The sequence below is a fragment of the Castanea sativa genome, chromosome 2, assembly GCF_040712315.1.
Source record: "Castanea sativa cultivar Marrone di Chiusa Pesio chromosome 2, ASM4071231v1".
Lineage (NCBI taxonomy): Eukaryota > Viridiplantae > Streptophyta > Magnoliopsida > Fagales > Fagaceae > Castanea > Castanea sativa.
Window position 1 is genome coordinate 8,230,273 of NC_134014.1, and position 18,228 is coordinate 8,248,500.

The 18,228-nt window shown below is 40.5% G+C and overlaps 1 protein-coding gene across 1 annotated transcript; it reads right to left on the bottom strand.

Moving 5' to 3' along the window:
- Nucleotides 1-13,819: 13,819 nt before the first annotated feature.
- Nucleotides 13,820-16,810, bottom strand: LOC142626479 (CASP-like protein 1D2). The gene is made up of 3 exons (XM_075800308.1): nt 16,483-16,810; nt 14,475-14,601; nt 13,820-14,363 (listed from the first exon to the last, which is right to left on the bottom strand). Exons 1-3 carry the CDS (start codon nt 16,707-16,709, stop codon nt 14,139-14,141), a joined length of 579 nt encoding a protein of 192 aa, XP_075656423.1. The 5' UTR covers nt 16,710-16,810; the 3' UTR covers nt 13,820-14,138.
- Between the last annotated feature and the right edge of the window lie 1,418 nt (nt 16,811-18,228).

Genomic DNA, 18,228 nt, shown 5'->3' on the forward strand with positions numbered 1-18,228 from the left:
TTTTTGTCTTGTAACTGTAACTGAGTTTATTTGCTTCTCTACTGGTACATAGTTTGATTGGGATAACACCTAGAACATGTTAAAAGTGAGTTAGACACTTAGAGATGAATAAAATTTTGCACCTCTCTTCTTTGTTTGTTTACATACTGTCTATATAAAGAGACCAAGCCAATGAGTACATTTTAGTAGCGAAACCTCACTTTGAGATCTTTTTAGAAATCTTCTATCACCATGGCATGTCAAATCATCATTCTAGAAACTAGACAACAGTTCATAATGATGTGCTTCTGTGTGCCAACGCACCTCCAGATGTGCTTCCTTGGCGGAAAACCTTGTAGATTGTAGGCATTTATTGTCGATTTTGATTCATTTGTTCAAGTTTTAATGTATAGCATTCAACAAAAAAAAATGCCCTGGTTTGTGCCTGAAATTTATACCAAGTCTTAGAAGCATCATGTCCCAGGTCTAAGGCTATGAAAGGCAGCAAGCCAATGAGGGCACCTGATACAACGAGTCTGATGACCAGAGTATCCAAAAGATCTCGGCCTGGGCATATGTTCTATTTTAGTGTGTCTATGTCCCACATGGAATAAGTGAGAGAAGAGCGAAGCACTTTAAATATCGTTTTCTAGAAAGTCGACCTATTAGTTCTCTTCTTTGAAGAAACTGTTGCGTTGTATTTGGGCTTTATTTTTGGTACGGTTATCATGCTGGTCCTTTAAGATGCTTTGCATTATTAGACTTTTGGGTTACATTGGCTCTCTTTTGTTTCTGCGATTCTTAAAAAAATTAGGTAGATAAGGATATAATTCTTCACTAAAAAGCATTACTGGTATTTATTTATTGTTTTTAAGAAAAAAATGGGTTTTGGGTGAGGTTAATTATTATTATTATTATTATTTTTCAGTGTATGAGTATTTATTTACACTGCATTTTATTAAGATATCAAAACTTATTGATTTTTTTTAATTGTTTCTCTTTCTTCACACAATAATTACCATTTACTTTCTTCATTCTAGTGAATGTAAAATGAATAATGTTAGAATAAATTTTCACGAAAACTGAAATAATTATGTATTTTTACATGACTTTACATGAACTAATGCAAGTGAATTTTGCGCATGATAGGCTAAAAATTTATTCTTTTTCTTTTATACAATCACTTATGACTGCTCTTAAATCACTAACTATTACTGCCACCAAGATGGGTCCTGCGCTACTTGGTCAGCTATTACACGACTGGTGTCTAGACCATTAAATGAGTTAGGTATTGGCAAATTGGTTACTTTATCTGTCTATATTTTTTTGCAACTTGGAGATGCCTTATTAGCGCCCAAGCGGAAAGAAAGATTTCTGAGAGAGTGAGGGACGGAGAGAGAGTTCAGAGAGAGTGAGGGACTTTGAGAGAGTTCAGAGAGAGTGAGGGAGTGAATTGAATGAGAGAAAAAAAAAAAATGACGTGGCAGCCTTTTATTGGCTGGCGTAAAACCATAGTTTTACGCCACAGCCTGACCAAATGTTTACTCTACTTGAAATTCATGAATTTACCCACATTGAAAATGACGTTTGATTTGGACATGACAAGTGCCCGATTGTATAACAATTAGTAAAATATAGGCAATTGAATGGCCTAAACTACCAGCATCAAGCAAGTGTAACTGTAACGAATCTGAATGCAATATCGCAGAGGTTCCTTTTGCTTTTGGTGAAATTAATACATCTTATATAAAAGTTCATAACTGAGTTTGCACATAGTATCACAATTAGGTGAGAGAAAGGTGCAGTACACTAATTGAACTGAGTAATTTTTGATTCTCTTAGTATGACAAAGTTTTACCTATCAATTTAGAGAAAAATTTCTTTAACCTATTATATGGAAATTAATAAAATCATTTATATATAGTTTTAGTCACAAAACTTATTTAATGAGTCATGTGACATTTTAAATAATATGTGTTTGACTCCGCAAGGCCCACCACAAGATAATAAAGTGTGAAGGTCCAGCACAGTACCTTTGCTACTGGAGCCTTTGAGTGTTGCAAATGTGATACACTACAGCATGGGCCTGGCGCACCCTAACCAAGTCTAGTGGAAAAATCTGCTATTTTTGTCAATTGGACCAAATTTCAAGACAGTTTGTTTTTAAGCCCATTTGGTACCCCAAAGTCACGTGGCCCTACAATGCTACTATGCCACGTCTCTCCTATGCAATTCCGGCATTCGAAATTTAGCTTTCGTTTAGAAATAACTTATTTAATTAAAATTAAAATTTTTTTACTGAAAGTATTGTAAATAAATGTAAAATTTATTTTACTGAAAATACTGTAAATAAATGTAAAAATTAGCTGAAATAGTATGATAGGACTCATGAATAGTACTAAAAAGTGTAGTGGGACTCATGAATAATAGCAAAAATAAGCTGAATAATAGTAAAAATCAACTAAATAGTAAATAAACTTACTTTAAACTCTAATCCCAAACGCAACCTTAAAGTGTAAAATGACCAGCATCTCTCATGTTATTTCAGATGAAGTTTTTGCTATATATATATATATATATATATATATATATATATATATATATATATATGAAGGGGATAAAAATAGTAAATGGACGGAAACATTTAGGACGGATCGACACCATGATTGACCCAGCTATGACGGTTAGGTGTTGCTGATTATCCGTCTTGTATAAATTAATTATGGATGCCACGTGGCATGTCGTTTGATATATTTCAGATAAGCTTTTGCTTTATCCCCACAGAAACGTGTATATTTAGACTTCTTGCGACACACGTTTGAGGAGACTCCTATATGGAAAGGAACTTGAGAGGGAAGTTGTATCCTTAAAGAAAGGTAATTCTACTCACTATAAATACCCCGGAAACCCTAAGTATGAAGGTACGCATAATATTCTTAACTCTAGCACTCTAGGGTTAAAGGAACAAGATTCTAACTTGACATTCGGAGGGTATTCGGCCGACACCACACCGGTGCTCTCTTCTAGGTTCATCATTTTCTTTTTGCAGGTGTTGCTTTCGTTTGAGGAGCGCTTGCAACTCACTGGTGATATTTTCGGCATCATCAGTTGGCGCCGTCTGTGGGAAAGAGGAAGAAAATCTGCTGATTATTTTTAGCCTCGCTATCTCACGAGACGAGTTGCACGCACTCACCGATGGCGACGAACAACAATCAAGGCGACGAACCACGTGCCACCGCTTTGGAAAGGCAGGTCAAACGCTTGCGGCGCTTGGCGCGCCTCAAGCGAATCATGATTTGGAAGAGCCGATTGCGGCAAATAACCGCAAATCGCAGTGCACCACGGGAAGATCGGGGAGGCGCTAGCCCCGAAGGAAGGAACGTGGAAAGACACCGAGGCGCAACGCTCCGACTAGACCCGAGCGACAAGATACCAATCCACCACTTGCTTTAGAAACGATGCGCGACTCACATAGCCACCGAGATGCGGGAGATGAGGGAACGTATGGATGCCATGATGAACGCCACTTAAGGGAAGGGGTATCCAGCAATACGGGCCCGGCCTAGTCCATAGAACGGATTCACCATTCACGGCGTTGGTGAATTCATGCCCCGTCCCTTCAAAGTTCAAAATGCCCCGTATGGAAAACAATGACGGATCCGAGGACCCGTTGGATCACTGGAGTCTTTCGAACAACGATGCATCTTCGGGGTGTACGGACGAAATCATGTGCGAGCTTTCCTCACCACTTTGAAAGTGCCCGAGGGATTGGTATAGCAAGTTGACGCCTAATTCCATCGGCACTTTTAAGGAATTAGGAGCGCGGTTGCCTTCATTGGAAGTCATCGACACAAGAGATCTATTGCATGCATGCGGAATTAAACAACGAGAAGGTGAGACATTGAGGTCTTACATAGCCCGCTTCAATAAGGAATCCTCTCGATAGACGAGGCCGACGACAAGACACTTGTGGCGCATTCACAAACGGGTTACAAGAGAGTAAGTTCTTATTTTCCCTATGTAAGAATGACCCAAAGACTATGTCCGATGTCTATTACGGGCGACGAAGTATATGAACGCGGAGGATGCCTTGCGGCCGAGACGATTATAAACCAAAGAAAAGGGAGAGAGGAAGATATGAAACCGGATAACGGACGAAAAGCGGCTAGAACCGGAGATCGACGAGAAGACCGGAGACCCAAAACCACCTTCAGGGGAGGTTTACAAGTTTCACCCCCATAGCCCCGATTGACCAAGTGGGCATAATCAAAGATGAAGGAAGCTTGACATTCCGGGTAAGTTAAAGGGAGATCCGAACAAAAGGCCAAGAGATAGATATTGCCGCTTTCACCGTGACCACGGCCATGATACGACGGACCGTTACGACTTGAAACAACGGATCGAAGCCTATAAGGCGGGGAAGGTTGCAAAGGTTCGTGAGGAAGGAAAGAACGATCGGCCCCGGGGAGCGTAACCCCAGACGGGACAAACGAGCGTCCGGACAGACCAGGTAGCGGACATGCGGATGATAATGGGCGGCGCTTCGATGAGATCGTCCAAGAAGGCCAGAAAGACTTATTTACGGACGGTGCAAAGTGTCCAGTCGACGAGACCTTCATTAGAAAGAATACGGCGGAACGACTCCAGTATCGAGTTTTTTGAAGACGAGGCCCGGCGTCTTCACCACCCCCATGACGACGCGCTTGTGGTTAGCATGCAGGTAGGAGACTTCAACGTCCACCGAGTTTTAGTAGACAACGGAAGCTCAGCCGATATCCTTTACTATCCGGCGTTCCAGCAAATGGGGATTGCAACGGAGCGCTTGATCCCGGCGTCCGCGCCCCTCGTTGGCTTTGGGGGAACCCGGGTCCATCCTTTAGGATCCGTCACGTTGGCGGTAACGGTAGGAGACTACCCACAACAGATAACTAAAAATATCTCCTTTCTAGTGGTTGATTGTTCTCGGCATGCAACGCCATACTCGGACGACCTACCTTTCAAGCATGGAAAGCCATCACTTCAACCTACCATCCGATGATCAAGTTTCCACCGAACATGGGGTTGTAGAACTACGCGGTAATCAAGTAAGCGCGAGGGAATGCTACGTAGCCATGATGGAGATGGATGACCATGTACGGACAATGAGCATCGAAGAACAGAGAATAATGGCAGAACCCGTGGAGACATTGGAAGAAGTCCAACTAGATGATTCAAGGCCTGATCGGGGAACCACCGGGATAGGAACCTCGGTCAACCGATTCGACATGCGCTTCTAATGTTCCTTAAAGAGAACCGGGATGTGTTCGCATGGAGCCATGACGACATGCGGAATAGATCCAAACGTCATAGTTCATAAATTGAATGTATCACCTTCCTTCCTCGACAAAAGAAACGCGTGTTTGCTCGAGCGAGATTACAGAGAAATGGAGCTACGAAGCGGACTTCATACGAGAGGTGTACTACCCCGGGCGGCAACGTAGTAATGGTCAAAAGTCAAATGGGAAGTGGAGAATGTGCGTTGATTTCACGGATCGAACAAAGCATGCCAAAGACGATGCTACCGCTCCTACGGATTGACGCCTTAGTCGACTCAACCGCAAAACATGAGTTGTTGAGCTTCGTGGACGCCTTCTCGGGGTACAACCGCATTAAGTTGGAGAAGACGGATCAAGAGAAGACATCATTCGTGACGAGTCGAGGGCTTTTTTGCTACAAGGTGATGCCATTCGGGCTCAAGAATGCGGGAGCCACATACAAAGATTAATGGAACAAGATGTTCGAGCACCGGATTGGCCGGAACGTTCAAGTCTACGTAGATGACATGTTGGTAAGCGTAAAAGCGTCGGATCATCGAGGGACCTCTGCGGAGACTTTCGACACTCTTCGAACGTCTGAAAATGAAGTCGAACCCAAGCAAATGCGCATTCGGAGTAATGCTGGAAAGTTCTTAGGGTTCATGGTGTCCCACGGGCATCGAGGTCAACCCCAGAAAGTGAAAGCAATAATGGATCTAGCTCCTCCAAGGACGGTGAAGGAAGTGCAAAGTTCGACAGGGAAGATAGCACCTTGAATAGGTTTGTATCAAGAGCAATGGACAAGTGTCTCCACTTTCTTTAGGACGTTAAGGAGATCTTTTGAATGGACGGACGAATGCCAAAGAGCATTTGAAGAGTTGAAGGCATATCTACGTGCCCCACCGTTGCTTAGCCCGTCTACACCGGGGGAGGAATTATTCCTGTACTGGCCGTCTCATCAGCCAGAAGTGCGGCTCTCAGAGAAGAAAGGAAGGTACGAAGCCCGTCTACTTTGTAAGTCGGCGGCGGCCTACGAGGCGCAGAGGAAAGGTACCCACGGATGGAGAAACTCGCTTTCGCGCTTGTAAGCGCAGCCGGCAAACCGTATTTTCAAGCACACGCAATAGTCTGACGGATCGAACCATTGCGGAGAGCAATGAACAATCCTGAAGCATTGGACGGATGGCCTTGTGGGCAATCGAGCGGCGAGTACGATATCCAATACCGGCCACGAGGCGGCGAAAGGACAAATATTGGCGGACTTTATTCGGAGTTCACTACTACGTGAGGAGCGAGGGCGGCCAGAGGAGCCCACATGGAGAATTCACACGGACGGATGGATCCTCCAATAAGCATGCGGGAGGAGTCGAGTTGTACTCCATACCCCGAAGGAGATAAGATTGAATGTATGATCCGTCGGAGTTCCCTACTACAATAATGAAGCGGAGTATGAGGCCCCGATGGCGGGATTGGAGCTTGCTGTAGCGGGCCGGGAAGGCGGTGGTATACTCGATTCCCGAAATCGTAGCTAGCCAGTTAATGGGAGTTACGATTGCGGGAATGAACGAATGAGAAAGTACCTCGGAGAAGTGAAGCGGTCGAACAAATGACCTCCAATTCACAATAACTCAAATCCCGAGAGAAGAGAACCAAGAAGCGGATCGACTTGCAAAAGGCTGCTTCGGCCGAACCTATGGTTATCCCGTAACGAGTATTATCCTTTGTCCAATATTCGTCGTTGCTAGATAACGTTCAAAAGTGCGAGTTAACCATCGAAGACGATTGGACGATTCCAATCGTGACATACCTCAAGGACGGGAAGCTCCGGACGGGAAGGAAGCTAGAAACCGAAGGTTAGAGCGCCCGATTCATACTAATCAAAGGCACCCTCTACAAAAGAGGATTCTCCCGACCGTATCTAAGATGCCTAGGCCATGACGAAGCGTATTATGTAATGAGGGAAGTTCATGAAGGGATTTGTGGAAACCACTCAGATCGAGGTCTCGGTACACAAGCTACTCGTAGCCGGGTATTATTGGCCGACAATGCGGAAGGATGCCCGTATTTACGTGAGAGCTGCGATAAGTGTCAACGGTTCGGAAAATCTTATTAGGCAGCCAACAGAGGAACTCACACCCATGACGGCCCCATGGCCGTTCGCACGAATGGGGATTGGACATCATGGGCCCATTTCAATGGCGAAGAAGACAGCGAAGTTCTTGGTAGTAGGAATCGACTACTTCTTTAAGTGGGTGGAAGCGAAGCTCTTGCTACAATCACGGAGAAAAATATTCGCAACTTTGTATGGAGAAATATTATACGCCGATATGGGATCCCGAGAGTACTCGTGTCGGACAATGGGAAGCAATTCGACAACGATGCGTTCCGAGACTTTTGTTCTCGGCTAGGAATCAAGAATCACTATTCGTCACCCGGCTCATCCACAAAGCAATGGACAAGTTGAAGTCACGAACCGGTCCTTGTTAAAGATCATCAAGACCCGGCTCGAGGGGGCAAAGGGCATATGGCGGACGAGTTACCAAGTGTCTTATGGGCGTACGGAACGACGGCAAGAACGCCAACGGGAGAAACACCGTTTCGATTGACGTTTGGTGCCGAAGCCCTCATACCCAAGAAGTAGAGTTTGACGAGCTACCGCGTGGAAAGCTATGACGAGAATGAGAATGCCGAAGCATTACGTCTAGAGCTTGACCTTGTTGACGAAGTCGTGGCAACGGCGGCTCAAAGACCTGCACGGTACCGGACATGATGGCAAAACACTACAACTCTAAGGTTCGGCACCGGGACTTCAAAGTTGGAGATCTAGTGTTACGAAAAGTGCTTGGCGCTACGAAAGATGCATCCACAGGAAAGGCGAGTCAACTCGGAAGGCCGTGCATCGAATCATTTCATGGCGAGAAGGAACGTACTACTTGGAGACACTAGACGGAAGGAAGTTAAGCCATCCACGGAACACGGGAGCACCCGAAGAAGTACTACCAATAAGTACAATACAACGCCCTTACTTTTCAGTTTAATTTTAGACAGTTATAGCTTTTACTTTTTAGAGCTCAGTTTTTTCTTTTTCATAAACAATTTGGTTTATTGAACTTATGAGTGGAATTTTTTCTAAAAAATGCATGCTGATAAAAACCTACAAGTCCATATAGAGGACGGATCACCCAAAGGGTGAAAAACCTACAAGTCCACATAGTGGACGGATCACCCAAAGGGTGAAGAACCTACAAATCCACATAGTGGACGGATCACCCAAAGGGTGAAGAACCTACAAGTCCACATAGTGGACGGATCACCCAAAGGGTGAAGAACCTACAAGTCCACATAGTGGACGGATCGCCCAAAGGGTGAAGAACCTACAAGTCCACATAGTGGACGGATCGCCCAAAGGGTGAAGAACCTACAAATCCACATAGTGGACGGATCACCGAAAGGGTGAAGAACCTACAAGTCCTAAGAGCAAGTGGACGGATCACCCAAAGGGTGAAGAACCTACAAGTCCACAGACTTAGGACGGATCACCCAAAGGGTGAAGAACCTACAAGTCCACATAGTGGACGGATCGCCCAAAGGGTGAAGAACCTACAAGTCCACATAGTGGACGGATCGCCCAAAGGGTGAAGAACCTACAAATCCACATAGTGGACGGATCACCTAAAGGGTGAAGAACCTACAAGTCCACATAGTGGACGGATCACCCAAAGGGTGAAGAACCTACAAGTCCACATAGTGGACGGATCACCCAAAGGGTAAAAAAAGCCTACAAGTCCACATAGTGGACGGATCACCCAAAGGGTAAAAAAAGCCTACAAGTCCATATAGTGGACGGATCACCCATATTACAACTCCATAAAATAAGGCAGACCACAAAAAGATTAGAAAATCTAGTTCACAAAGTGGACGGTTAGTTAAAATAGACGGGTTATCTGAATATACGACGGATAATAAGCAAGCAACATGCCATTTAAGGTTTGATAAGTCAAGTTTAAAAATTACAAATGACGGTTCAAACAAAAAGTTCACTAAACAGTGATAAATTTTTACAAAAGGAAAAGTGTTCTATTCGTTCTTCGGAGATGAGTTCCCGTCCAATGGACCGTCGTCTTGCTGAGTAGGAGGTTGAACTTCACCTTCGCTGGCCGAGTAATGACGGCCAACACTTCATCATACGTACCTCCGACCGGGACGGATTGCGCGATTGTTTGCCCTTGAGCATCAATGTTGATGTGAGATACGTCCAACTCGAGTACGACGACTTAACGACGGAGCAGCGTCGTCGAACCGTCTGCAAAGGAGTTTCCGAGATCCGTTATAAGATCCTCAGAATCACGGTATTCTTGGATGGCTATCTCCTTGGCATTGTCAAGCTTCGACATCGTCTCCGTCAGCTGCTTATCTTTATTATTCAAAAGTTCACGTAGATGCCCATTCTCTTTCTCCACTTCGCCTCTAACTTGCTCCGAGCACTTGAGCTTTACGTCCATATTAATCTATAGGATCCTTCACTCATGTAACTCCTCCTCCATCGTCTTGTTTTTCTGTCTCAGACGGTCCATGGATGTCTCGTGATTAAGGCAACGGCCAAAGAGCCCCTTCATCATCACCATGGCCTGGAAGCAAAAGAAAAGCGATGTCAAGATAATGACGGGCGTAAAGTAACTTAGCAACAAGAAGAGACGGATCCAAAATTACCCGAGCAAGGGTGAAGAGTCCTGTTTCACCCATCGCTTCCGTCGAGTGGTTTCCAAGTGCCGCGTAGTCGTCGGCCGCATGGACGACATCTTCTCGAGAGCATAGCTCGAGTCTTCCGAAGAGGACGGGTGGTTTCTCCCCGAAGGTGTTGGACCACTTCATTAGACCTTTGCCTTTCCCGTGTTTGACGGCGTTTTCACTTGTAAGGCCACGACGGGTTCAACGGTAGTCCTTTGTTTCTTCGGAGGACGGTCCGCCTTCTCATGTTGGATTCGTTTTGACGGCACCGTATGGGTCGTCCCTTGCATGACCCGTCCCGTTTTTTCTTTCTTTGCTTCTTGTTTAATAAGGGCTCTCCTCCCGGCGGCGTCCATTTCGCAAATCAAAGACGGATGAGAGAGGAAAGGTAAAGTAAAGCAAAAGAAAAAAAAATGAAAGACGGTATAGTTTTGACGAACTTACGTTTTCGAACTACATTATCGTATTGACGGGCAGCGGATGATGGTTCGGGTCCGTCACAATACCAATTCGGAGTATCAAGCGTGACGAGTTGAGCCTAAGTTCTTTCTGCAGCTTTATCTTGTTAAAAATTCTCTCAAAAACTCCTGCTCCAAGTCAACTCGAGGACGGTCCCGAGCCGCAATAAAGGACGGTTAGACTTAGAAAATAAATTAAATTGACTTTAAAGATTGGACGGAAGCAAAAAGGGGTACACATACCGACGGAGGCATTATGCCCTACGTTGTGTCGACGGGCATGTTAGATACATCTCCCCGGACGGCACATCCATTCGTCCCCTTCTAAAAAGTAACGACTCTTCCGGTCTATTGAGTCCGGAGTGTCACGATGAGCCTCAATAAGGGACTTCTAGCTGCAAAGCTATACATCCCCTTGGACTTGACGATCTTCGTTGGACGGTAACAATGGAAAAATTCTTCCACCGTCAACCTTCGGGCACCTTCGGACATCGCCCCATACAAAACCTCAACCCCAATGAACACTCTCCGGGCATTTGGGGGAGATTTGGGGTGACGGACGAGTCAAGGTATTGAAGAAGTCGACGGTGAAGAGAACTCAAGGGAAATCCGAGCCCCGCCTTTAAAGCTTGCTCGTAGATCCCAACACCGAGTCTACCCCCTTGTAGTAGCATTTCTCGGACTTGTTGGGAAGACGTAGACGGATGTTGTCTCGGTATTTGGTACTTTGTCCTAAGTGTGTTGAGTTGAGATTCGGTCACCATGGACGATCTAAAAATTCGTTTACCGTCCGAGAGGCGGCATGACGTAACTCCTGGCCATCTGGGCCAATTCATCGATGGACGGGAGGATCCACACCGTCCAAGCTACTACGGACGATCCGAACCTCCGTCTCTAGACCACCATCAAGGGAAGAAGAGGTACTTGACGGATCCCTCTCTTCACTTGAAGTGTCAGGATCTCTTGGACCTGACGGAAACTTTTCATCGTAGCCCGCCCCCTCGCGGACAAACGACTGGTTACTTGACGCACTAGACATTACCTACATTTATGACGGTACAACCTAAGACATCGACGGTTCTAAAGAAAATGCATATACTTAAAACAGTGAAATTCAAAGAAAGACGGAGAAAGGTTTGGAATACTTACCGGATCGAGATGGTTTCTGACGAGAATCGACGGACGGATCTGTTGAAATGACGGGAAGGCACAATAGTGGTGACGGTTGTGCTCTGCTCACAAGTTTTTGATATGAAGGTAAAATGAGGGGAGAAAAATTTGGCTTTTTATAGAGCAGAGGGCACGGAATACGAAGCGACGCCTCGGTTTGGGTAAATGGCCAATCCATGAGGGCCACGTGCTCTTCGTCAGGAATATAGGCCACGTGTCATCCGTCATGGTATGCCAAGACCGTCCCCATTTAATACATTGCTTTTAGTCATTCCATGGATCCGTCAGATTATAAGGACGGATCCAAGGAATGAAGGGGGCAACTGAAGGGGATAAAAATAGTAAATGGACGGAAACATTTAGGACGGATCGACACCATGATTGACCCAGCTATGACGGTTAGGTGTTGCTGATTATCCGTCTTGTATAAATTAATTATGGATGCCACGTGGCATGTCGTTTGATATATTTCAGATAAGCTTTTGCTTTATCTCCACAGAAACGTGTATATTTAGACTTCTTGCGACACACGTTTGAGGAGACTCCTATATGGAAAGGAACTTGAGAGGGAAGTTGTATCCTTAAAGAAAGGTAATTCTACTCACTATAAATACCCCGGAAACCCTAAGTATGAAGGTACGCATAATATTCTTAACTCTAGCACTCTAGGGTTAAAGGAACAAGATTCTAACTTGACATTCGGAGGGTATTCGGCCGACACCACACCGGTGCTCTCTTCTAGGTTCATCATTTTCTTTTTGCAGGTGTTGCTTTCGTTTGAGGAGCGCTTGCAACTCACTGGTGATATTTTCGGCATCATCAATATATATATATATATATATATATATATATATATATATTTGTTACTTGGATTTCATAGTAACCTTACATGTGGTGATGATACTCAAACGTATATTCTTGAACAAACTTGTGAGTATGAGGCTTGATTTGAGTGTGTGTATATATATGTATTTATGCATGCATGCATGTATATTTCATGTTGGATTGTGTAAGTTTGTAATTAAGATCATATAAGATGTCAAAGTAGACTGGCTGTACTGAATCAGAATGGTGAAGGTTCTTTCTAATATACATCAAACTCTGCGCCATAAGATCATGTCAAGTGATCAGAGTATACTTTGTAGAATTCTGTTATTACCAAGATTGAGTGGTCATAGTAGACAACTTTATTTATTCAAAATGATGTTGTTTCTTCGTGTGCTAAGTCAGCTCCAATGTTTTCTGCTTGGAAAGCCTTGTGACCATTTGTTGTCTATTTTTGATTTGTTGGTTCAAGTTTGTAATTATTGTCCGTTGTGAACTGCTTTGTAATATAGCATTGTCCTTGTTGATATATGACTATATTTTGATCACTCACTGATCTTTTTTTGGTTTCGTAATTGAGTTTATTGCTTGTCTGTGTTGGGAAATTGCTTTAAATTCCAATTGTGACTTAGAAAGTCAATTAAGTTTCTTAATTGAAGAAGAAAAAATTAATTTGGGTTTCCTTGTTATAGAAAAAAAGACTATTCCTTAGTGTGGAAGAAAGTCTATTCCTTATTAAAGAGGTAATGTATTCCTAGTTCAAGAGGGAATAGTAAAAGAGTCTTATAAGTAAACAATACTACAAAAAATTTGATGGTTTTAACTTTGGCCCAAAAGTCTTCCCTATCCTTATGGGGACAGGGAAAATAGAGTGTGAAACTAGGAGAAAGAAAAAAAAGAATTTTTGCTTGGGAGGAACGCAAAAAGCTTTGACTTTGAAATAGATAATTAGTGTGTATGCGTGAAAGTAAAGAAAACAAGAGAGATTTATGGGAAGGTCTGCTAGTCCTAAGCTTAGTAGGGCACTTGTTTTCAAGTCATTGTTTTGTTTCATATTGGGCTTCAGCCTAGCATCATAAGTTCGTATTTTTGGCCCATCTGGCTAGGTGTTCATAATGTAGTACCTTACGACTTTATTCTCTTTTGTTTTATTATTATTTAAAAATGGAAATAAAGAAAAAAAAAATTAGGTCTTTCATAATCTTTGAGCGTTTGTAATCTAAAAATATGGTTGTTTGTAATCCTTTTTCAAATCAAATAGACGTAGATAAATATAAAAATGTAATGTAGAGCATTTTAAAATGTGAGAATGTTGAATATAAAAAGCATATTTTTACGTTAAAATAGATAAAAATTTTACATGAGTTGATGCGAATGTTCTTAGCACTCTAAGACTTATTTTTTAACAATCACAAGTGAACTAGACAATATTCATATAATTCAAATTCAATTACATGTAACATAATTGAAAACATAAAAAAAACTACATACATGACAAATCAAATATAAGATTTAGAAGACACTACACAAGTGGACAACATTTACAAAAGCCCCCCCCCAAATTTACACAAATGCAAACGCAGAAATTTCAAATTCTGTACAAACACACAATTTGCTTCATGGTTGTGGCCATAATTCGCATAATATATAATTATGGTATTTTTGGACTTGTAGAGGCTAGCTCTTACTTGGGGATCCTACGATGAAGGCTGTAAACTGAGAGCCAAACTAGAAGAACAAGCACAATGGAAGCGAACAAAGAGACTGCAAGAGATCCTGCTACATGTTGACAAAACTTATCATACTTGTTGCATATCTTATTCCACATCACATGGTCGTTGCCCTTTAATCCAATATATGCAACACCACCTGCTGTGCCAGTGGCTGAAGCTACTAGCCCCAATATCAGCTGTGTCATAAAAAGATTGTACAAAGATTAATAAGTAAATCTTGACTTTGTTCACAAATTGCTCGTTATTTTCCATATGAATTTTATTAATGAAAGAGACAGCTCACTTACCACATCCCAAAATGCAAAATGGAGCAAGAACTTGGTTGACAAGTGAGGCTTCCAGATGACTGAGAGTGATGCTAAGGTTGTAATGATACTATAAAGTCCAGCAACGGACAGTGCCACAACAAAGTACCTGCAATTTCATATGTGAAATTAATTGATACCCTTATTACTTTTGAAAGCCTTGTGAATGCTGACAATTAAAGGTGGTATAAAATGTCTTCCTTTTTTTTTTATCTTTTTGAACCTCTTTAGTTTTTACACGTAATTTCCTTTTGACTTATTTTCTTCCATAGGCCGTGGTGGAATTAGGAATTGTTTTTTGAGTGGTCACTAAAAAACTTAAATTATATAAAATTTAATAAAAAGACAATTAGAATATATTAACGTCACAAAAAAACACGCAAATATATGAAATATTACCATTTTTTTGTACTAACAAAGAGAATAAGAAAAAAAAATAGACTAATAAAAAATAAAGTGTAAATTGAAAATACTGATATGAGAATAATAAAGTGACCACAACAATTTCATAACAAATTTTATGTAACAAGTTGTTAGCTTATTATTGGTAGGTAAAGCATGTCAATATTGAACCCGAATTAGAATTAGTAAAAACTTACCGCATAAGATTTATTATGAAATTATAATTAAAATGTTGTAGATGTAACATTACTCTTATATTTATTGAACTCAAATTCTTATGATTATCAAGTAAAGGTATTCAAATTTTTTATTAAGGTGGTAAAAAATCATAGGTTAATTTAGTATATAATATATTTTTTAAAAGTATATATATATATATATATATACAATTATTTTCAAGTAAAGGTGGTCACTAAACATATTAATTTAAAATAATTATTTATATAAATTCTATTTCGCATGTATAATTTATTTTTTTTGACAAGTGAGGGTGGTCGACCACCCTCACATACAAGTAGAGCTGCCAGTATCCATAGGCAACTTGATGATATTTGAAATAAAATTGTTGCATGATTGATTTTGTTGCTAATATGCATACAAATCATGCAATTTTTACTTTATGTTGGTGGGATATATCACTCCACAAATATGGAACTAACTCATTAATAAATAAATGCAAAAGTCACTCCAATATGATGAGTGTGATATATTTTGATGATACCAAATATCTTTTCTTTCTTTCTTTCTTTTTTGTAAAGGAAATTACTGTACATCAATTTAAATTAAGTGCAAATTATCAATAAATTCATCAAATTGATTAAGAACCCTTTTTCCCTAACAAGAAGATAATTTTTCTCCCCTTACAACAAGGGGATTCAAACACAAGCTTTCCCAATAAGGAAAAACCACAATACTCTTCACAAAAATAGTGGAAAAAAACCAGGGACATACTTTTTCCAAGCATTAGGTAGCTCCAATATTAATTCTTAAACTGGTAGTAGGTATAAGTGGACAATAAATTAATTAATGTCCTTTTTCATACTAATATCAATGTACTTAATTCCCACTTTAATGTTGCTGCCAACTTTTTCGTCTTATTTGGCCTACCATGGCGGCGAAGGACCACGGCAAAATTTCCGTTAATTACATGTTCTCATGACCTACATATTCATGAAATATGGTACGAGTGATTTAGTTTGTCAGCCACCATAACTGTCCCTGCCTTCCCACCAATATTGGGTCATTGATTTGTAGGTACAACCTCAACTGACCTCTTAATTGGAAGTACTGGGGCTTATAGGCTTATAGCCTTGATTATCAACATGTTGAAGTTAAAAGTTAAATCATGTTGGAAGCTATATATAATTATATATATATATATATATATATATATATATATATATATATATATGTACGTAACATATACACACGATGCTTCTTTGCAAATACTAAATCATTAGAACACAAATAGAGCTAATATATACTTAAAATAAAAAATGAAATTAAAGACTGCATGCATGTAATTAATTGTAACTCTATCTCTATAATGGAACAAAACTTTCACCAAAAGTAAAGACATGTAACTTACACGAAAGCCGGGGAGTGTTTAAACTTGGCCTCGCGAAATCCTAGCGGAGGAATAAACTTGGTTTGGTTACTAGTGACTACAACCACGACAGCCGTCAGAGCCGACGCAAATAATAAGACCCTGAGGGTTATATCCAAAGCAAAACAGTTCACGGTGGCAGATGGAGGAGGAGGAGGAGGAGCTTCCTTGTTGTATTCTGGGTCTGTAGGCTTATCAGCGGAAGCCATAGGTGTTGGTTGTACTTGTAGCTAATAAGATTAGTTTGTGTAGCTAAAGGTTTAAGTGTACTAAGTATAGTAGAGATGGTTGTGGATATATAAGCGAGAATTGAACAATGATTGGTACGTATATATATACATGAAGGTGTTAATTAAGGGAAAGCTATAGTAGCAAAACCACAATGTCTAGAAATTATTAGAAGTTGGAGTTTCCCGCACGTCAAGTGAATTTTGATTTGGATGGTGCGTTGTTGATTGCTTGGAACTATCGTTTCCATTATCTCATAGACACAGCTGGTTTTTTTTAAGTAAAATAATATGAATGTGAAGAAAACATGTTACATGTATAGTATTTTGTTGGGAAAAAAGTTTGGTGGCTAAGAAATTTGATAATAAAATATCAGATTCTGATTTCTTTTTGATTGTGACAGGAAGAGTTTTTTACTTGTTTTAATAAAAAAAGAGTTTTTGCAAATTTTTTAATTTGCAATTTACATAGATGGATAAGCGACCAAGGACATGTTGCATCTACCACTGGCTTTTTGTTCCTGCCTTATCATAATAGAACTTTGTTAAGTACTAGTAAACATGGAAGTCTTCTAGCGGTTTTTGTGTACATTAATCACGAGATTTAAAAAAAAAAATTATACCTAAATAAATAGACCAAATAATTTTTTTTATTTAAATTAACCAAACATGCAATTTTTTCTTAAGAAAAAGGTTGAAAATTTCATTAGAGAAAAATCATATCAACATGAATTAGAGTAAAGAAACGTAGTGAAACATCTCCCATCTACACCAAAAAACCTGCAGCATATTTAGTGTGCTTAAAAAAATTGTGAGTAACAAAGTTACCTTAGCGATGATGAACACGTGAGAAATTAATACGACGAAAGAATTTACAAAAAACATAGCGTAAAAAATCAAATGACAATAACCCACGACTTAATTAGTTTATACGGTAAGAGTATTGCCTGCTATATATTTTGTCGGTTTCGCCACTTTGAAAAGGACACAATCCAATAACTATCACTGACATTAATTTTCAAATTTATCAATTTTAGCTGAACCAATATCCTCTTTAATTTAATGCTAAGAAAAAATATTATTGCATAAAGCCTGCTTATATAGAACCCGACCGCTTGCAATCTTGTAGGCTGCTCCCTTTTGTCATGTATATGTGGGCCATATGGCCCAACTGAAGAAAGAAAGCAATTGCTGGTTAACTCAAGTTAGATTTTTTTTTTGGGTGAATTTTGAAATTTCAAATTTTAGACCTAGCATTTTTCTTATTCCTTTTCCTCTAAGTTTATTAAGGTTACGTTTGACCATGACTTAAAAAGCAATTTTTTTTATCTAGTTTATTTATGCTATTCTTAAGCTTATTTTTGATACTATTTATGAGTTTTACTGTACTATTTTCGCTACCTTTTAGCTTTATTTACTATACTTTCAATAAAAAAAAATTTAGTTTCAACTAAATAAACTGTCTCTAAATGAACTCTAAATCATTTAGTGAACACTAGCC

What these genes read in the sequence shown, in the direction of transcription:
- LOC142626479 (XM_075800308.1), bottom strand. Translation starts at nt 16,709, where the DNA reads ATGGCTTCCGCTGATAAGCCTACAGACCCAGAATACAACAAGGAAGCT. An exon ending in AAACACTCCCCGGCTTTCGT is followed by an intron (nt 14,602 to 16,482) that starts GTAAGTTACATG and finishes ATGAAATTGCAG; the next exon opens with GTACTTTGTTGTGGCACTGT. An exon ending in ATTTTGCATTTTGGGATGTG is followed by an intron (nt 14,364 to 14,474) that starts GTAAGTGAGCTG and finishes TTTATGACACAG; the next exon opens with CTGATATTGGGGCTAGTAGC.